We start from the raw sequence: 21,875 nt of genomic DNA, 5'->3' as shown, positions 1-21,875 counted from the left end.
GCCGAGTACTTGCCATTTCCAGTCTGCTGTTCCCCCTGCCACAGTGAAGCAAGAGACTGGTCGGACTTCTACTGGGAGGCTCCCCTGACTGCGTTTAGGGTTTGAGCGGTCCATCAAAGGGTTATCTTTCTACCCCTGCTGTTTTGCTACCTGGAGCTGTACTAACGCAGTAGCCACTAGCCACATGCGACTAGTTAAATTTAAATGAATGAAAATTAAATGAAATGAAAACTTCAGCTTCTCAGTCGCCCTAGCCGCATTTCAAGTGGTCACACGTGGCCAGTGGCTACCATATTGGACAGCACAGACGCAGAGCACTTCTGTCATCACAGAAGGTTCTGTTGGATGGAACTGGACTGAATCAGTGGTTCCAGTAGGTGGCGATTGTGTCCCCCATGGACATGTGGCAATGTTGGAAGACATTCTCAGAGAGAGGGGTGCCTCTAGCATCTAGTGAGTAGAGGCCAGGGATGCTGCTAAGCATCCTGCAATGCACAGGACAGTCCCACCGCAAAGAATTATCCAACCTCAAATGTCCACAGTGGGGAGACTGAGAAACCCTGGTCTGGAAAAATCACATCAAGGGGAGGGGAGCATTAAGGGGAAAAAAAAAGAGGCAAACTAATCTTGCTCTGAACAGTAAACAGATGTGACATAGAACTGAGAAAATAAGCCAACCCTCTGTTGACAGAACAAGAAGAGAAGTAACTCTTAGACTCTTCACCCTCTTAGGAGCTCTGTGGCCCCAGGCAAGTCACTAAACCTCTCTGATTCTCAGTTTCCTCCTCAATGAAGCTGGGACCGCATCACACACACACTCCCTTGATTATCAGTGGATTGAACAGGGCAGTGAGTGTGAAGGGGCTTTGGTCTCTGTTCCTGTAAGAAACAGTGTTGCAGAATTCATTATCTTAGCTCATGTTTATTAAACTAGATGAAACATACACGCCTCCGACAGAAAGGCACCGAGTCCCAGTTTCATTTCACCGATGACCTTGAATCACTTAAACCTCTAAATCCCACTTCCTGATCTGAAAAATGGGGCCAATAACTCACGCCCAAGCTCACAGGAAAATTCAGCGTGAATGAGACATTTAACCGCATTGAGCGACCGTCTGTCCCTCAACTCAACAGCTAAGCCAGTTGGCCTCCAAGAAATGGAAACTCAAACCCCAGCTGGTACCAGAGAAACAGCTGAACGTGCCCTCGGTCCTTTATGGGCGGGGATAAATTCCCCTGGGACCCTGGCCCTTGAAATTCCTCCTTCCCTGAGTGAGAGCACTGGCCGCGTATTTGGTAAACCCACGCTGCCAATCCTCCAGCGTCTTTCCTTCGTGATCAGGAATTTTGGTTCTTCAAAGGAATTGAGGGTCAGTGAGAGTCACAGTGACGAGCGGAGTGGAAGAGGAAAATGAGGGAGCGGAGAGAGTCCTGCGGGGGCGGGAGAGGTGATTCAGAAGAGGCTGATGGTGGCTCTGGATCCTTGAGACAGAATGGGGGGTGTGTGTGTGTGTAAGAATCTGCCTTGATGGTTATGAGATGCCCCCATTAGTTCTCATCTCAAGGACCTTGTTTGTGTAATAAAGTGCATTTTCATTACTTCCAACTGAAATTAAAGCTCAGATTGAACCCCTTCCTTTGAGATTTCAAAGATGATGACGGAGAAGATTTTGGGCTGAGAGTAATAGGGAAACTTGGGTTTTTATTCCTACCATGAGCCCCAGGCTGCTCCCTGAATGCCAGCCTTGAAGGCAGGGGCTATTCTAAGTCCAACGCTCTCCCTGCAGAGCTGTGTGTCCTTGAGCAGTTGCTTCCCTTCTCTGTGCCTCAGTTGCCCTATCTGTGAACACGTGGGGTCGAATTCGTCAGTACCCGGGGACCCTCCACTTGTCTCAAACTCGCCTTCTCCATTTTTCAAATAATTCAATGTCACGTAGGTTAAACGTTAAGGGTACCATGAAAAGACAAGGAGGAACCTTAAATGCACATTCCTAAGTGGAAGAAACCAATCTGAAAAGGCTACAGACTGTATGATTCCAATTCTATGACATTCTGGAAAAGGGAAAACTATGCAGCCAGTAAAAAGATCAGGGGTTGCCAGGACAGGAGGAGCAGAGAGGATGTTTAGGGCAGTGAAACTACTCTGTGTGATGCTGTGATGGCAGATCTGTGTTGTTGTCCATTTGTCCAAACCCACAGAATGTACATCACTGAGTGAACCCTAATGTCGACTGTGGACTTTGGGCAATAACGACGTGTCACCGTAGGTTCATCCATTGTAACAAATGTCCCCCTCTGGCGGGGATGTTGCCAGTGCGGGAGGCTGTGCGTGGTTGGGGGCAGGGGGTGTATGGGAACTCTCCATACTTTCTGCTCAGTCAGTTTTGCTGTAAACCTGAGTCCTCTAAAAAATAAAGTTTATTCATTAAAAAAATTAAGGCTATGCCATATGCCGCAGCAACTAACCACCCTGCTCGAACCAGACCACTCAGACAGTTGCTTTTAGGGACCAGGTAAACCAGGACCCGCTGAAGGGCCGTCTTGTCATGGCCTCGTGGAGACGCAGCAGAACCAGGAGGGTCTCTCGGGCTCTCGGGCCTCTGTTCTCATCTCAAAATGCCATCAGAAATGCCTGATCTGGGTGAGCAGGGGCCTTAGGAAATTTTGCAGACATCAGCCCTCCCAAAGCGGCGTGCGTGTTTCCCCGTTTGACACAGCGGGTCCTGAGCAGCTGCCCCCTGTGTTTTCTTGGCTCACAGCAGAGGACGGGCGGCTCCCGCCTTCCGTGGGCACCAGAACCCCCTGAGAGCTCTTAAATCCACGCGCGTCTGGGCCCCCTCCCAAGACGGGAGGGTGGTTCCAAGACGAGCCTGGGAATCTGCGTCCTGAAAGGCCCTCAGGTGAGGCTGAGGCGGGTGGTGGACACCCCGCACTGGGAGGAGCCCTGCCGGGGACAGTCAACCCTGGGAGCCGCCTCCGGGATGGCGTCACCCAACCCCCTCAGGTTTCGGAAGGGGAAACCGAAGCTCAGATTGGGGCAGGGACTTGTCTGAGGTCACAGAGTCAGCAGAGCCCAGACTAGGCCACTCAAGGTGACCAGGCCTGTGTGCCTTGGCGACACGCAGCCCCTCAAACCTCAGGAGACTCTCCTCCACCTCCTTCCCCCTCCCCTCTCTCTCTATTATTTTCTAGAACTTACCCATCACCTAAACCACACGGGCCCTCCCCTAACCCACCCTGGACTCTTTATCCACATACAGAATACAAGTCTGTTCGGTAGCAAACACAGCCCCTGAGGCACCACCGTCCTGCCTGACACGGAAGCCCGCAGGGGACCCTCAGCCTCCGAAGCTGGCGCGGTGAGCGGCCCGGCATCTCCTTGGCTGGCCACAAAGTGAAAGCAGCAGGCCAGCTTTCCGGGCCCTGTGGGATGGAAGCCCAGGCCCCCGCCGGGTCAAGGCCAGCCTGGGCGGCTTGGAACCCACCCGGCTTTTCCCTCCCAGCCGCCTCTCCCAGAGAGCCGCACGGAGGCAGCAGCCCCAGGCCCACGGCTGGGGTGGGGGCGGGGGGGGGGGGGGGGCGGGTCGTGGTGACTCCAGGGAGGGGGCTCCACGTTTAAGCACAGCCTCCTTGGTGTCCCCACCATCCCCATTGTCTCTGAGGCCTGTGGAACTGCTCCATTCAAAGAGAAACCTGGAAAGGGCACCAGAAAAAAGGCCCCCTCTGGGACGCAGCATCAAGCCAGTGCCGCGTGAAATTCAAACTTTGGTCCAGGAGCCACCATCTCTCCTCCCCGGCCGCCCACACATGCTGAGCTGGAATAAAAATACGCAAATACTTTACCATGAAGGCTTGTACTCAGCACGGTTGGAAACGTGAAAGGGAAGAGATTGGCTCCCTGACCGTAAACTGACAACCAGTTAAGCAGAAATCGCTGGTCGTTGAGGAAAAATAGGGACCCTGACGTCTGCCGGTTGAGATCCCACAGCGGAGGCGTCTCAGGCCTCTGGACATAGTTTTTTAAATGATTAGCAAACAGCTGGGTCCTGACAAGGGCGATCTTTCAAAGTGTCCACTCGCCCTCGTGCTTTGTTTTAAAACCCTTCCATGAAATACTCTCGTTTTCTGAACGAGCGACAGAGGCAGCCAGAGAAGAGAAAGGTCTCGTAGGCTCTAAATCTTACAGGCTCTAAATATTTTAGGCCAGAAAGACCTAAAATAGACACAAAGACTGGAGGCCTGGCCCCTGAAGCACCCAAAAGCACATGCTGGAAAATCAGGCCCAACAGCTCGCGAGGTGCCCGTCGCCAAACCCAGCCCGACAGTACCTGCTCCACGCGGGGCCACCCGTCTCAGGAAACACTCCCGCCCAAGAGGGCTCCCCGGGTCGCAGGGCCGAGACCCCACCAAGCCGGCCAGCAGGGGCGGAGGAGAAATGTCAGCGCTCGCCTCCCCGCACCCTCACACACATCCCTTCCCTGCCTGCTCCTCCTCGTCCTCCCCTCACCCTCCCTCCCTCTGCGCCAATGTGATCGCAGCAGCTGAGTCGACAAGTCATTTCTAAAATTAGCCGGTGAGCCCCAGGTCTGGCCAGGAGACGGCAGCCCGGGGCGGCCGGTGACCAGGCCTCAGAGAGCATGGACATATTTGGTGGCGCGGCCCAGGGGAGGGGACAGCTCCCGACGCAAGCACATTCTCACCCGTCATCCTCGTCCCAGCGGGCCGCACCCCCGCACTCGGGCCTCTGCACTGTGCGGACAACCAGAGGCCACAGGACCCGGGCGAGGTGAGCCCGGGTCTGCACTCCAGCTGGACGCTGGGAAGAAATGATTTGAACCAATGCTGGTTCCTGCTAGGAAAGAACCGATGCATGAAAACGGGCCCAAGGAATACGTGGCAGTGATCACACGCCAGACCCGCAACTGAGGACTTAAAGGGACTCGCTTACTATTCCCGACGGCCCAATGAGGTAGGGTCTATCCCCACTCCCATTTGATAGATGGGGAAACTGAGGCACAGAATGGTTAACCAACTTGCCCAAAACAATGGAGAGGCAGGATTCGAACTCAGGCAGTGCTGGCCCCAGTGGGCACAGTCTTAAACACCACACCAAACAGGATGCTCTATAGACCGCTTCATTCACTGACGGGAAGGAGAAAAGCAGAGGCTTCAAAAGATGGACTGGACCATGCAGGTCCACACTGCTGGCGAGGAGTAGAGTCGGGACTGAAATCCAGGTCTTTCTGATTCTGAAGCTCAGGGTCGTTCGAACAGGACATGCTGCTTCTCTTAAGAAGCGTTTCGACTATTAACACCTGTTGTTACTCTTCTGTCCCCGTGGCGGGTAGAGTAACATGTTCCCAGAGCACTTATGTCCTTCTGGGTCCTGAGAATTAGCATCCAATTGGAAGTTCATCAAAAGACTAAGCGAAGCCCGCTTTGGACGTGGCAGTCTACACAATCAACACAACATCGGGGAGGGTCCCAGGGGGCACCCCTCCGAGGGTGGCGTGGCACATCTCAGGCCGCTCCCCACCAGGTTGAAGAGGACAGGTCCCACAGGCTGCCTTCTCCACGTGGTGCTCCATCCTCTGCTGTTGAAACGTGAACCCACCTGCTGAGACTCGTCTCCTGGGGCTTTTCTGTCCTTCACATCTTTTCGTGACTGTGGGTCTTAACTGATGGGTGGGCATGCAGAAATGACCCCCCGGGCCCGGGCTGGGGTCTCCGTAAGCCGCCACCTGCAGTGATGGTTAGGTTGACCTTACAGAAGCCGTCTGTCCCGAGGGCACCTGGCTGGTCTGCTTTATTCCCCTGGTACCTGTGGGGGTGCATTTTCATCCCCCAGGACAATCAAGTATGGCTCTGACCCGGCTACGATTTAGGGTGGCCTTTGTAAATAACATTTTGCCCCCTGGTGAGCATTTATCTCCCAGTCTCCGGGCTTCGTTCCCCAGGTGGGAGGAAAGGACGAGAAAGTGGAGGCACTTGGAGCAAGGCCCCCAGAGAACGGGTCCCTTCTGGTGCTTCCCGTCCAGTTAGCACGGACAGTCCAAGGGGCTATAGGTCCTTTTGGGCAAAAACTGAGGGAATCATGACTGTGCACACCTGCCCTGGGGTTGTGACCCTTCTCCCTGGAGACCTGGCCTTTTCCTCAGTGAGTTCTGGGTCCACGAAATGGCAGAGTGGTTGTGACATTTTATTGGGGCAATTGACTCCAGCCGCCTGATCATCCTTAATTTCCTTTCTGAGCAGGACCCGTGAGATGCTACATTCTATTGGTCATCTCCGTCTGTCCCGCCAGCAGGAGCCCTGGGTGTCCCCCACCTCGCACACACTAGGAAGAGTGCTCACCCGCCTTCGGATGGTCACGTGCCGTCACCCGGCCTCTGGGGTTTGGGCTCCTATCATCCCCACTGCTATGGGAGAGCCATGTGCACATGCGTGTCTGTGTGAGCACGCATGCATGTGCTTGTGCGTGTGCTGATAAACTGGAGGAAAGTCCCGTGCATGTCTGTGTGTGCGACAATCACGAGAATCCTTCCACTACTGCGGGGGCCTGCGCTGTGTGTCACGGTCCCCGTGGGATGAAGGGGAGCTGTCTCTCTGTGTCTCTTTAAGTGGCAGTACACAGCAGGTGCTCCATAAATGCTTATGGAATGAAGAAGTGAATGTATGGAAACTGGGCTGGAGCAGGTGTCTGAGGACCTGGTCCCACATCATGCTTTCTTCAGATGTCTGTCTGTCTGTCCATGCCCTCCAGCCTGTGGTCCCTTGCTCATCCCAGCACAGGGCCGGGCTCTGAGGGGCTCATGGAATCACTGGTGCACAAGGCAATGAGTGAACAGAGACTCTAGTCTGGAGTGTGGAGGGGAGAGATCCCTGCAGAGGAAACCCCCCAGGGCCTGCCCTCTGACCCAGGTCCAAGGTGGTGTCTGTGCTGACCTCTGGGTATGGGGGCAGGGCATGGGCTTTGGGGCCAGGCCCAATCCCGACCTCGGGGAAGTGGCCTCCCCTCACTGGGCCCCAGGGAGCCTCTCTGTAAAATGGGAAGCCCGGTCCCACTGACTGCTCCAGTCTGCATGGTCCATGGTAGGTATTCAGTGGATGTTTGTTGAATGACTAAATGACTGAATGTAGATCTATACTAGCTTTTCCTAACATCAGCACTACCGCAGAGGAGAGCCAACACTGAGCTTCCTCATGGTGCTGGTGCCCTCTCCCCTGCTGGACTTGAGGTGTCCACCTGGCCCTGGGGGGTTTTCTGGCCTTACTTAGTATACCCCCTCAAGCCCACCCACCTCTCTGAGTCCTTTCATCCCTCTTTCACTGTTCGCCACGGGAACTCCAGCATCCCAGCCTCCCCAGCACCGGCCTTCCCAGGCTTGCAGGAGTCAGGCTGGTGGTGAGTTTGCACCACCTCCTGGTGCCCTTGCCCGGGTGTGAAGTCCTGTAGCCCACGAGAGTGACCCCGAATGCGCAGACTCTCCTTTATGCAGCCTTACCTGATGCTCCCCTTGCTCAAATGTGCACAGCATCCCATCCCATGTGTCTCAGCTCCTGCCCGTCGGTGCTGGCTGGGTCCTGCAGCGCCATCGGGGTCTAATTCCTTTCCTCCCTTATCAGGCCCAGCACATTCCCAGCTGGCCTATGACATAACTTCACCCTAGCCACAGGCCTAGTGGCAAGGAGGGGTGGAGGAGCAGGTCCTGACGGGGCCCACATGGCCACCTCCTCATCCTCAAGCAGGGGGGCTGCCATTTCTCCCTAGGAAGGAGCAGAACCTTCTGCAGCCTCGGAGAGTCCAGAGGATTCTGGAGATCCAAGGTTTTCACGGGCATCGGCTTGGATGTCCCCAGCCCATGTGACAAGGTCTCATTCTTTCCCAAGCAGAGTGCGTCTTGGCAAAGCAGACCTGCCTCGGTTGGGAGTTTAACCATCCTTGGAGCTCGTCTGGTCTGACTGTTAAGTCCTGGGTCCCGTCCTCAGTTTCCCCTCCCTCCCACTACAGCTGGGCCCCTCCTTACATACTACTGGCTTTCACACTTAGTTTTCAATGAGCAATTAATTTCTCTCTGATTTTTATTATCTTTTTCCAAAGCATCCTTTGAGCTTAGCAACAGCCACCCAATTCCATTGTCCATTATTTCTCCCATTTTCTCAAATGCTCGATGGGGCACACCAGCCAGTGCATTCTCTCCCACTGGTTTACCCTCCCAATTCACCTGTTGGAGCTTTGAATGCTGGGCCCCCCTCTGCACACCAGCGGCTATGTGTGTTCCACCTATTTCCACCTATGACCACGGCCAGCCAGGCAAGGCGTGGTCCAGCTGCCACCTCCCATCTTAGTGCCTGCTTCCTCCAACCACACCCGGGACCAACAGGTGCAGATCGGGTTCTCCGGGAAACAGACTCTGAGATAGAATTTAATGAACAGATGTTTATTAAGGAGCGCCCTTGCCACTGTGGAAGGATGGAGAAGGAATCAGGATTAGGCAGAGGAAAATGTGTAGTTCTGATGAAGACCCAAAGACAGCCTGGGCCAACCCACTGTGACCTCTGGAGCCAGGCTGGGACAAGATGGCCAGGGCTTCGTACCTCTGTGTCAACCAGCCATTGGATGTGGGCACCCTGGGTGTGGCATGACATCAGGCAAGGCAGCTCGCTGTGGCTGAGGCACCCCTGAAGGGGCTGGCGGCTGAGGACTGCACCCCAGCAGCTGAGTCAAGGAGTCCTTTGATGCAGGAGGATCTAGACAGCACGTGACAGTATCCACTACAGACTCCCTGGCCCAGGGCATCCATGACCACGACTCTGGACCATGGTCTGCAGCATCGCTGCCGCCCAGAGATCTGCGGGTGGATGCAGAGCCCTATCCTCACCCCCGCATCCACTGACCAAGGCTGTGGGCAAAGGTGATTCTGAGTTGAGCGGGAAGCTCACTGGCGCCGCATTTCACGATTTCATGTCCTCATCCCCACGGTGTCTCGCGGATCTGATCTGCTGTCTGGAAAAATCTGCCAAATATACTGACATTGAGAAGGGGGTGAAGCAGGTGTCAGAGGCAGCCCTGGGCCGCGCGGAGGGCCAGGTCCCCTCCCGCGATTTTTTTTTTTTTTAAAGATTTTATTTTTTCCTTTTTCTCCCCAAAGCCCCCCGGTACATAGTTGTGTATTCTTCGTTGTGGGTTCCTCTAGTTGTGGCATGTGGGACGCTGCCTCAGCGTGGTCTGACGAGCAGTGCCATGTCCGCGCCCAGGATTCGAACCGACGAAACACTGGGCTGCCTGCAGTGGAGCTCGCGAACTTAACCACTCGGCCACGGGGCCAGCCCCCCCTCCTGCGATTTTGACAGTAAGCCCTGCTCCCCAACCTTGGAGGCTAGCATTACCCTCAACATCACTTGGTCAAGCTCGTTTCCTGGCACAACAAGGCATTTGGCCGCAGCAACCACATGGCAGACCTCATGGTCTACGCAGACTCCCAGGAGTCAGAGCCTTGACCTCTAATGCCAGCAACAGCCTTTCACCTTTGGGGAGTCCCTGCCGCCACCATCCCCAACACACTGAGACTCTCCCATCCTCTCCCCAGGGCTTCTCAGCTGGGGGTGGTTTTGCCCCCTAAGGACATCTGGCAACGTCTGGAGCCATTTTGGGTCGTCAAGACTGGGGTGGGAGGATGCGCTGGCATCCAGCGGGTCGAGGCCGGGGATGCACAGGACAGCCCCTCCTCCCCAACTAAACATTACCTGGCCCCAAATGTGCTGAGGTTGACAAACTGTCTCCCGCACAGTTCCCACCCCGGGTTCCCGAGGACGGGGAGGGCCGTGGGCTCCTGTCACACTCCACCAGTACCGTCATAAAGTCTCTGCCAGGCAATCGGGGGCAGCATGGCGGAGGAAGGATGTGGGTATTAGTCTGGGAGTCACAGCAGAAAAGATATTCTCACGTCGGTTCATGCCAGCAGAGTTTATTAAAGAGACTGTCTACAATCATGGACAGAGGTTAGGAAAACCAACAAGGACAGTGTGGACCACAGAGGCTGGTGGCTCCCAGCTCTGGCCTGATGCAGGAGGTGTCGTGTGCCAGGACGGCTACCCGGAGGGCTGGCTGACCGCAGCTGACCCAAGGTAATGTGGGTGGAGGGAGGCTGGAAATATTACCCCAACTTCTTTCTCCCCTGCCCTCTGGGCTCCTGCAGCGGCTCCCTTTATCTGAGCCCAGCCAAAGTCAGATACTAAGGGCGCCCGCTGGTCCAATCTACGTGGGACCACATGGACCAGCCTCCTGGGGGGAAAAGTAGAAATAGAATACACAAGTAACACAAATTCATCGCGGACAAGCTAAAGAAACCCGTCATGATCACCCAGAGAATCCACCTCATTAACCCCAGGCAACCCTGTTACCAATAATTTCGCCTTCTAGACTTTCTTCAAGGCAGAGACGCATCTTCCAAAAGGGAACACACATGGTCTTCCAAAAGGGACCTATTCCGCTTAATATACTATGAACGTCTTTCCACGTCAACGTTCTTCCAGGCCCAAGACTAAAGTGTCTTAAAATAGCCTACTAAAAATGCTCTCAAGATGGTACATTCGACTTCTTTTTTTTTTTTCTTCTGCTTTTATCTCCCCAAATCCCCCCTGTACATAGTTGTATATCTTAGTTGCAGGTCCTTCTAGTTGCGGCATGTGGGACGCTGCCCCAGCATGGCCTGATGAGCGGTGCCATATCTGCACCCAGGATCCGAACCAGTGAAACCCTGGGCCGCTGCAGCGGAGCGCGCAAATTTAAACACTCGGCCACGGGGCCAGCCCCCATTCGACTTCTTGTACAGGAAAAAATGTCAAATGTCTTACACACATGTACAGGAATACATGCACAGAATTACATGTGGGCTACAAGAAATACCATATAGTACAAACGCCTTCAAACCCTTTGCTCTCCCCGAGATGTGATCGCTATTCTGAATTTTCTTTAATCAGTCATTATTCTGAATTTTCCATTAATCATTCTCTTTTCTTTCAGGTTTATCATATATATAGGTATCCTGTGATAAAATACTACTTAGTTTGTCTATTTTGAACTTCGAATATAAATGGAGTCATATTATATGTATTATTCTCTGATTTGCTCTTCTCTCACTCAGTGTAACAGTTTGACGCTGGTGCACGTCCCCGTGGTTTATAAGTTGGCACGCTGTGCGGTACTCAGTAGGAAAATGCTGCATTTATCCAGTCTACTGCGACGGGCACATTTCTGTGTGTTATTACCAAGAACGCTATGATGAACATCGGTGTACACACCCCCCGTCATACTTGTGTAAAAGTCTCTCTGAGAAGACACACACAACTAGGAGTGGAAACCACAGGTTGTAGCATATGCATGATGTTCACACTTTCTAGAAAATACCAAATGGTTTTCAAAAGGGCGGTGGCAACGTGCACAGCTCCCAGCAAAGAGAGTACAAGCCACTCCACATTTTCACCAGCACTTGCAAACGATCAGAGTTTTCATTTAAAATTTCTTTCTGCAATGGAAATTAGCAATTTGCAGTTCCCTGCTTACTAATAACGTTGTGCATTTTTTCATGTTTCTGGGCCCCTGACATTTCCTTTTCTGTGAATCGTCTTTTGCCTTCAGCCCACTTTTCCATTGGCTTAGCTGACTTTTTATTGATGTGGGAGTTCCTCATATGTCATCCACACTAGTCCTTCGGTCCTACATATTGCAAATATCTTCCCCTTGCCCTTGCTCCACGGCGTCTGAACTCTGTGTGTCTTTAAACAAACGAGAGTTAAATACTCATAATCGATCAAGACTTCTTTCTCGTTTTCAATTTTTCTCTGTCCCAGTTTGGAAGTTATTCACAATTTCTATCCTTTTAGTGATTGCCCTGGCATTTTCCTCTTGCCATTGTTTCTTAAAGCCTAAAATGATTCTAGATGTTACCCAGTTGACATTTTTTAAAAAGACTTGTCAGGCAGCCTGAACCAAGACAATAAGAAGACGCCTTGCTGTTTTCGCGGTTTCTATAACTCACATTCACTACTGGTGCTCCCGGCAGTGTTGATCTCTGGCGAAGAGGCTAAGAGCTTAAACCTTCAATTCTCAAGTTTGATGACGAGCCTTAAGACTCCTTCCCAGCGAACTGCTCGGAGCAACACTAAGAGGCCAGTGAGGGCTGCACGCCAGGCCCTTGCATCTGTGACTCCATCTTCCGGGCCCGGCCGATAGCAAGCTCACCTGATGAGTATGGAAAGGGGACCCCACAGAAACAGCAACGGAAAGTTCAAGAGCTGGATGGCTCAGGACTGAAGCGGTAAGGCCAGCTGATCCTCTGCTAGCCGGAGGGGACACAGAACCTGCTTCTCCTGGAAGAGGCACGACCGTCCAAAAGCAGCGCGATCAAAACTTCCTTCTGCACCAGAGACCCGAGCTCAAAGCTGACTGTCGAACCACGAGCACATCCCCGCGACAGGCAGTTCAAGGTTCAAGGTAGGGCGGGTGCAGATCTGCGCTTTGAAGCACATTTCAGTTACGTAAACTGAAAAGCAGCATTTTGTCGCTCAGGACCTGCACCCACACCCACGGAAGGGCACGTTTCAGAATCATCAGCCGGGGCAGCACCTCGGGTCCTTCCCCCTCCAGGAGGCTCCCAGCCCGGCGTTGAGCTCCCAAGAATGGGGAGCAGGTCCTGCCAGTGGGTGGGCTTGCAGACGAGACGGGACTCCAGAACCCGGAGCTGTGAGTTGACAATATACTGCTGTGGATCCACAAACAGTTCCAAATATTAATAAGAATAAAAGGGGGTCTGCATCGAGGAAATACTGTCACACAGCATTCCGAGCACTGTGTATGTTCCAACTGATTAAACCCTCAGAAAATCTATGATAGATTTGGGATGTGTGTGTCCATCATCCCACTGCAGAGATGAGGCGACACAGGCACTGAGAGGTTGAGGAACCCACCCACGGCCACCCTGGGAGGTAGCCGGGGAGCCCAGCTCAGCTCCCAGACAAGCTGACTCCACCACCCTCTACCACTCAGCACCTTCTAGCCAAGAAAGACGTGTTTTCTGACCATCAAGTCGACACTGTGTCTATACATCAAAGCGTAAGTGAAGAACTGGGCATTTTACTCAGAAACAAGGCTAAAGAATAAAAGTAAAAATGTAAAAACCAGTTATTTGGGGCGTCCATGTTAGGCAAAATGTCTCCTTGCCACGATTATTTGCCTCAGTCTCCCATTTTGCCTGTTACATATCCGATAATAGGAGCCACTAAATAAATGCCCCCTGGTGGACTTTATTGATTAAGTGCACTTCCGAAGCTGCGTCTGTGAGCGCAAAGTCAAGGTTCAGGGGTTTATTTGGTTAATCTGATCCCTGGACACAGCCAGCCTGAATAATTCGGACTGAAAACCTTTTTTTCAATCTCCAGCATCCAGACTGGTAAACAGGGGCCAGGAAGAGAAAGCTGTGGAGCTGTTAGATTCCCCTCCTTGAATTCAACACGTGGTTCCTGCCCCGGCAAAGCAGAAGGGACTCGCGGACCAGGGAAGGCACGGTTTACAATGGGAGAGTAACACCGTCATCCATAAGGTGACGTGGGCACAACCATGGGACAGGCAGTGGGAGCATTTCCTTTCTGCCCTCCACGCACAGCCTGAGTCCCTCACACACAGCCTCAGTCAGAAACTTGGAGGATGTTTTCGGCTGGAATGGTCCTTCAAGACCATGGAATTCCTCTCTCAACTTAGGGATGACTAAACTGAGGACCAAAGAGGATGCCCAAAGTGACCGTGCTGGGAATAGGGTCTCCAGCACTTTTTCCCCTCCTTCCGGGTGCCCAGGAGTGACTGACGTCTGCGGCTCTCAGGAGCAGCTCTTGGGAACGGAATGCAGCAGAGCGACGGCTCCATTATGGAGCTGCCGTGGGGTGGACCACCCACTCCATAGCTGGGTCTCCTGTCAACGATTTGGTTAAACGGTTTTCAAATGGGCAAACACAAATACGTTGCAGGGAAACTGGTTGGCTATACAGATCCATTGCCACTTCCTTCCTTCCTGAACGAGCAAAAGACAGGCGGTACTTCTGGCTCAAGGACAGGAAATGCCCACCACGCCCTCCACCTGTGGACCCACAGACAGACAGTTCTGCTCAGGCGGTTGTGGCGCTGGGACCACCACCTCTTTGGGTCTCTGGCTTAAAGGGACACGTACCATGGGGTCTCTCAGCACGTCTGTGTGGGAGCAGGTAAAGAGAGTGAGGGGTCTTAACTTCTGGGAAGAACTCCAAGGTCGCCCCAGGAGTACGCTGGGGAGCGTGGCGTAGCTCCTAGACAAACTGGAGATGAGCTGGACCTCCTGGCCTTCCTCAAGGCCCGGACCTTCCAGACTCTTTCCTGGCAACACGTCTTCCTGGAGGCACGAGTGGTTCTGAACCTGTGATGCTGTCCAGCTTCCAACAACGCAGGAAATCAGCAGAAACGCTCTACTGCAGCCCCCTTTCTCATTATAGTAGCAGCCCCTGCACGAATTCTCCCCAAAGTCAGGATCCTTTAAAATGAGTCACATTCTGATGTCTTAACAGCTTGACAAACAGTTTTTAAGCGGCGGGAAAACAGAACACTGAATGAAGTATCTTTGTACAGATTCGTTTTATTGAGATTTATGTAAGCAATTTATCAACACAGGAAACCAGCCTTGCTGCTCCAGAATCACTAAAAGATGTTGACACTAACCGACGGTGACACAGCACACGCGGGCGGGTGACCACAGACTCGGAACAGCATCTCATAGGTTGCTGTTTCAGACGTGCACTAGTAAACGTACACGGAGAGAGGGCCATACTCCCACTGGCACAATCGATGTGAAAAGAGATAAAAACAAATGCTAATTTTATTGGTACAATATCTAGATTTGCAATATCTAATTCACTGGCTTCACTGTGTATACCAATGCACAATAGAAAACGGATTTCTTTCTTTAAGGGTATCACACTTCACCAAGAATACAGGAAATACGGTACCACACTGATGGCGAGGCAACTAGGAAGACAGGCAGAGCAAAGGTGAGCACGTGGGGAGCAACCCCCCTCGCAGGGCCCGATCCCCATTCTATTTCACATAAATCCTGAAGGGTCCGCTCAAAAATGAGACCTCTAGTAAAGCTTTTATCACATACGAGGCCATTTGCCTTTATGACCCCATTTTCCAAACCATTTTGAAACAGCGAGGGGGAAAGAGTCACATTTAAACGTGCCACTCCTAGAATCAGTGTTCTTAAACACAGCTGGCCAGTTAGAAAGAATGGTGTCGCGTAGGAACTTTCCATCCAGCGCTTGACAAAGCAGGGGCGACAGTTGAGTCTAGAGGTGACGGGAAGAGTGATTGTGGGGATTTGGCACAATCGGAGTATCAGCTCCGAAGGCCAGCCGTCCAGAAAGGATGTATCTATCGGCCCCGCCCACTGGGGGGCCCTGGAGGAGGTGGTGCCTTTAAAAACCAATATACGTCACAAGAGAATTACACCAAAAGGTTTCATTGAAATTCTTTTATAATGTAGCCAGTCTAGCGTAGAGCATTCTGGGCACCTGTCAACAGGCAGGCGGCCTTCTGGAGAGGTAGATGGAAGCAGTATTTCATAGCCAGTTATCTGCAGATGGTACCAAAAGCAGACGCCTCTCCGCACAGACCGAAGGATGCGCTGTTGTCGAAAATAGTCACAGCCCGTGAGAAGAGCCGTTTGCCGCACATTGCTACACGCAATATTTCGATTTTATTTTGTGAAAAACAGAAAGGACGGTCATTCCTTTAAATAACAAACTATACACATAAAAAGGAGCAGAAATGATAAGGAATGTTTCTGAGGGAAACAAACTCAAGGATTCAATAAATAATATAAAAGGCTTTTGTGCTAAAATAGAACTCTTGTTTTATATATATCTGTAGTTTAGCAATTCTTTATGTTACCCAGAAAAAAAGCCAAATCTATTATAATTAGTGAAAACATAGAAAAATACAGCTTAACAACAGAACAAAAAATTGGCTAGTGTTTAGCTTGTAAACCACATATAATATATACATCATGGAACATAAAGCGACTAAGAAACAAATTTCAAGTCCTTTGTAATATGAATACATGATTAGAAATATTTCCATTCCCTACCCTTACAGCAAAGCATATTATATTAGGATAGAATAAAAAATGGAAGCATAGTTACCAGTTTTCAGAGATTTTGAGACCGTTAGGTACAAGAAGTGAGCTCTGCTATGAGTTATTTATCTCTAAAATGCAGGGTTTTTCCTATGTTTCTGATGAAATGTATACACTGTTAACCCATTTTCTGTAGTGTGTTTTTTCAAAATAAAGGCAATTTAAAATTTGGGGTGCTGCATTTACGGATCAATGGTACCCCAGCCCCATCAGGAACCCGGCCCAAGGGTTGGCGAGGGGGCGGGCCATTTGCACGTTCCAGGCCCTAGGACACTGCGGGGTCCCATCCCTGGTACTCCGCTGTTGGAACAGCTCTCTTATCTTCGGGGGCACAGGAAATCCAAAGTCCACTGACTTGAGGAAATCGAGGAGGATCATTTTAGAGTTCAACTTTCATTAATTCTACAGTACAATTTTTAAAAATGTGGCCTGGATAAAAATATTCATATTAACATGAATCTAAGCAATTAATTCAAGGCTCTCAAGCCAACCTTAGCTGGGAGGGAAAGTCATGTGAGATCTCTCAGAAAAAGAATTTTGAAAATTTAAACGATCACGGCTCCCTCTAGAAATGGGCACGGGTCCCGTTATCTTCTAGAGGTTTTATGGAAACGTCAGTGGATGTGCAAGTGTCCGAGCTGAGCAAAGGGCGATGCCCCGACAGCCACCCAGACCCCACTCTGGCCTCCACTGGCTGCAAGGTGACACGCAGACAGGGTGTCAGCTTGGGTCCCGTGAGCCCTCTCCGGCGATGCTGGATGACAAGCTGCCACGGCCTAATTTCTACAGAAAGTCCTGATGGAAAGCAATCGGTCTGTTATTAAATCCAGCAGCTCCATATTCAAAAATAAAGTGACCAAGTCTTACAATAATTACTACTCAACTCCTCTGTTAAAAGGGGAAAAAACCCAAAACATCAAGTTTAACTCAGTCATCTCCTGAGTGCTTTAGGGGATAAAGGGAATGATTTTTATCAGCAAATTAACTCCTTTCTCCCTTTGCCCCATCTCCACCACTAGCCTTCTTTCCGAGACACCCACTCCACTCACCTCCCAGCCACCACCTGTCACGGACCCAGTGAAGCCCCACACCTCTGCAGGCACCAGCACCACGGCAGGCCCTTGGGGTGGGGCGGGGTTCATCCCTCCAGCATCTCTGAGTGACCCGGAAACACTGCCCTGAACAGAACCGAGAAAAAGTTCCACACGCTCCAATCATACAAGATAAGGCTTATCTCACCTCAGCACATTGCAAAGTATTTTTTATAGATAGACATGAGGCGAAAAAAGTCCAACTTTGAGAATTTCGTTTTCTTCTCGGTTTGTGAACATTTTGAAACTGCAGAAAAATCAATTCCACTGTAGAGTCAAATGTTGTATTGAACTGACCCAACTATAAATTCCGAATGAAATGAAAACAATCATCAGGAAAAAAACCACACTTTGATCTTTTTAATCTAGACAGATCACATTGTCGGTGGGTAAACGGTATTTTTTAATGGCCACTGAGGGCCTTAAAACAATTGTTTCTAATATCTGTACGGCATATTTCAAACTGCAAATCAAGCCGAATCTTGCTTGAAAATAGATCATTGCTGTTGCTGCCCTTGTTTCCAGTTGGGTCGCTCTCTTTCTTGAGCAGAATGCTTCCTTCCCCCAACAGGACTCAGCTTTTGGCCCCTTCTTTGCAGATACAGAATTTGAGACGATAACAACAGTGAGTCGACCAATCAGAGACACGTCACAGCAGAACATCTGCATCAGCAGTGAAACGATGCTAATTTCTAGAAGTCTTGCTGAAAAGTCACACTTCAATGTGATATAGAAAGAAAACCCAGGAACCCCAATAACACAAGGGGAATAAATGCACCAAAGAGAATGTTTTAGGTTAAAAAAAATAACCTTGGATTCACAAAAGTTTTTAATTTATTCCATACACGTTGTATAGCAGCTTAAAGTAATCTATTATTTCTAGGTTTTGCTTTATTCATTTCCTTTGAATTATGAGATCAAGACTTATAACACAGTTTTATAAAAATAATATCAACTTCGCTTATCTTCTTTGACAATATTAAAATATCCCGCCCAGATAAATCTAAAATAATGAGAAGACTGTGCTGAATTTTGTCCTTTTTAATGGTCAAACACAGGAAGGGTCACATAGAAAACCAAGAACAGCCACATCTACCAAGACTTGCAAACCAACCAACTCCTGTGACCGCCTGGGCACCAGGCGCAGGCACGGAGGGGTCCCGGAAGGGTCTTGCATCCGGCAGCAGAAACACGGACCCCATCAGAACGGCTGCAGGCACCAGTTCGGGCGGAAGACTTGCCTCGCCAGGACGGCCAACCAGACCCAGCAGAGCAGAGACGCCCCACAGGCCGCCCAGCCGCATCCCCCGCAGCTCTTGTGGTCAACTGCATCCCTGTAACGAACTTCTCAGCCAGGTCATTACACATCGAACGTGAGGGGGGCATACAAGTTTACAGGAATAAGTCTGAGGCTAAAGGACTCTCAGGATATCTTCCAATTCATCTTTCTTTTCTAAAAGAGAGATGAACCTTATATTTTACTCCAGAGCAAATATCATATTTTTCAGAAATGCAAACTGGCATAGCTATCGCCCTAGGTGTGACATGGGCGACGCTGACCCTGAAGGAGGCCCCGTGCCCTCCCCATGCGCCCGTCACCCTGTCCAGCAGAGGCCTAGGGCACAGCGACTCCTCAATCTGAGTGCTGAGCACGTGGGCGCTGGCAATGGAGCCGGCGACCACGCGGTGACAGCCGTCATCAGCCACGCCTGGGAGGACGCGCCCTCTTTATAAAGAACAATTGCTTTGCTGTCTCTGGCGGTTTTTTGCTTTGGCTTTAAACAGAATTTGAATACTAGTCTTCCCTTTTAAATTGGGGGAACCCGCGTAAATAGCACGCCCTCCCCTATGTTCACACAGCAGATGGCAGAACACCTATTTTAATTTAGACTCTGACTAGTAGTTGAGACGGACAGTGACCCTCAGAGTTTCTTTTCCAAAGTAACTCCTATGAAATAAAAGACTCTATCAGCAATTATCTTCCAAATTTTCAAAATAGAATTTCACTAGAAAGTACTTATTTTCTCAGTGAACATGGCGCACGAATGTCCAAACAAGGATTTGGGACGACTGAAAATATCGAGGACGGGGAGCAGACAATCACAATGTCAAGCCATGTACACTGTTAGTGGCTCACTTAGAGACACACAACAAAATCGCACTAAGAACAGGACAAACATGTGGACTCTTAAAATTACTGTTATCATTTTTAGTCTGAGGACATGGGGGACTTCGTGGGGAAGCACTCTGGTTCTTCTAACCCAGCACTTTACTGGGACACGAGCAGGGCACGGCAAGGAGCCACTGGCATGGGCAGATGGCCTCTACGCTCAGATGGGGTCCTGTCACAGAACCCACCGGTGCAAAGTGTCATTCCCTACGGACAGACCCAGGACAAGAGTCAATAGACACAGTGAACCCTTGTTGACACATTCATTCTTCAGCATTCTTTTTTTCAATAAAACTCACTTTAAATTACACTAAAATGGCAAACAGAGCAATTCTTTCCTTCCTTTACACATCCATCACTCCTATATTTCCTGAGGGCAGGCAGAAGGGACCAGAATTACCGCGTCACACGACTGCTTATTGGTGAAACCCGAGAGACTCACCCACAAGCGTTCACACACACCCGGACCCGTGAAAGCGCTGCTGGTTTACTCGAACATTCTCAAAAATCGCTATTGTCCTAAAGGTAAGACCTCTACCGCGTCTCCTTCAGAATCACCGTCCACCTCTCTGAGGATCCACCGCTGGACGCCTTCAGTGACGAATGGCTCCATGCGCCCCGAGGTCCCCAGGCCCTGGGCCCTGGCAGAGGCGGGCCGGTACCTGTGTGGCCCCAGCGCAACCTCTTTAGAAAACATCTTCAGCTTTCAACCACAGGACAAGAAGAAGTCGGTTCTCGAGGGCACAGAAGAAACACACGGTCGATCTCCCCCTCCCTCAGCAGCATGGAACAGAGACAGAGAGAGTCAGCAGTGGCTGTTTATAGACAAAATATGACAAAAATGGACTGGGGCAGTCCATTACCGAACACTGCAGACAGGCAAATGCCATCTGGGCAAGTCTAAGATACGTTTGACATCGGCCATATAAATTGAAGTGACAAGCAGGAATCATCTGGAGTTCTAGGTTCGTATATACCAAAATATGTGTGTAGCAAAGAAAAAGAGCTTTCGTGTCCTCAGTAGTTTCGAGTGCGGACAGATGCGGTGGCGTCAGGAGGACGCAGGAGGGGAGGTGGGCCGACTCCGAGCCTGAGCGTGCTCACGGCTCCTGTTGGGAGCATCTCGGGGTCCTGGGTCTTCCCAACGGTGGAAGAAACCCGGAGATGAGGGACCCCAGCCTCGACTCCTCATGCTTCTCCAAAGGACCCATTTCCAGGGCTGGCAGCAGCCGGGGTGGACTTCCTCCAGGCACGTGGTCCCCAGAGCCCTCCCCGCCCTGAGGTCAGAGGCCATTGCTGTTCCTGTGGCAGAGGGGCGGCTTGGCGAGCTCGAGCAGCCCAGCTCGAGGTTTGTTGAGGAACTTGGGGGCGCGCCGCAAGAGCCGCTGGGCCTCCGTGAAGGTCTCGGTGAGCTCCTTCTTCCACTGCACAAACTCGGGGTCACTCTACACAGAAACACACAGGCACAAGTCGGGACAGCCTCCCCATGCGGCCACAGGCGCGGACGCCTCTGGTCACTACCAGGGTCCTCGGAAGCCCCCATGAAAGCACCCTCTATCTCTCTGCCCCACCGCGGGGCCATCAGCAGTGACTCATGCAGTGACCCACTCCAGGGTCTCTGCAGAGAGAAGGCAGGGCTGGGTTAAGCCCCTTGGACGATCCCCATGCAAGGTCCCCGGAGAACCAGTGCCTTTAGGTTCTGCAGAGACCGCCTCTGACTTCTGACTTCCAGAACAACTCAAGTCTAAAAACAAGCCGTGAGCAGGACCTCTGACAAATTAAAAAGCATCTCCCCGCATGCAGTGCAGTCCTGAAGCTCTTAATCACGTTTTTGTATCTACCATGGTTTCTCTCTCTAAATACACTCTGTACACACACGCCCGTACCCCAGCAGAAAAGTGCTCAGGAATTAAATTTGGGCTACGATAGAAATTTGGGGAGAGAAAGATGGCCTTTCTCCAAGAGGAGTCCCTTTGGTACTTCATGTTTATTTAACCATGCAAACCTCAAGCTAGAATGTGAGGAAATATAAGATCTGGGAAAATCACGTGTCAAATACAATTCTAGGCCCCTATGACACACTGCACAGAGTTTCCAGATCAAGTCATCAAGTCATTCCATGTACTTCCTCCTCACATTTTCTAATATTTGTTCCTTTAACAATAACTGTTGGGCCGGCCCCATGGCGGAGTGGTTAAAGTTAAATGTGCTCCACTTTGGCAGCCCAGGTTCACAGGTTCAGATCCTGGGCATGGATCTATTCTACTCGTCAGCCATGCCGTGGAGGTGTCCCACATACAAAAAATAGAGGAAGACTGGCACAGATGTTAGCTCATGGCAAATCTTCCTCAGCAAAAAAAAAAAAAAAGTTAATTTGCTGAGAACTTGTACCTTGGG

General features: G+C 51.0%; 2 protein-coding genes across 9 annotated transcripts in view; both read right to left on the bottom strand.

Moving 5' to 3' along the window:
• The window catches only part of MYO18B (myosin XVIIIB), a 249,673-nt gene extending 245,205 nt beyond the window's left edge, over nucleotides 1-4,468 (bottom strand). For all 4 annotated transcript variants that reach the window (XR_011505408.1, XR_011505409.1, XM_070516286.1 and 1 more), the window contains exon 1: nucleotides 4,329-4,468. The gene's annotated coding sequence lies outside the window, so the exon portion shown is untranslated. The remainder of the gene's footprint in view (nucleotides 1-4,328) is intronic.
• Nucleotides 4,469-14,637: 10,169 nt separating this feature from the next.
• The window catches only part of GRK3 (G protein-coupled receptor kinase 3), a 131,601-nt gene continuing 124,363 nt past the window's right edge, over nucleotides 14,638-21,875 (bottom strand). For all 5 annotated transcript variants that reach the window (XM_070516290.1, XM_044775667.2, XM_044775670.2 and 2 more), the window contains one exon: nucleotides 14,638-20,923. In XM_070516290.1, the coding sequence (XP_070372391.1) occupies nucleotides 20,762-20,923 (162 nt within the window). In that variant the 3' untranslated portion in view covers nucleotides 14,638-20,761. The remainder of the gene's footprint in view (nucleotides 20,924-21,875) is intronic.

The sequence above is a fragment of the Equus asinus genome, chromosome 8 (assembly GCF_041296235.1).
Source record: "Equus asinus isolate D_3611 breed Donkey chromosome 8, EquAss-T2T_v2, whole genome shotgun sequence".
Lineage (NCBI taxonomy): Eukaryota > Metazoa > Chordata > Mammalia > Perissodactyla > Equidae > Equus > Equus asinus.
The sequence above is the reverse complement of the archived record's forward strand: the minus strand, read 5'-3'. Positions and strand labels throughout refer to the sequence as shown.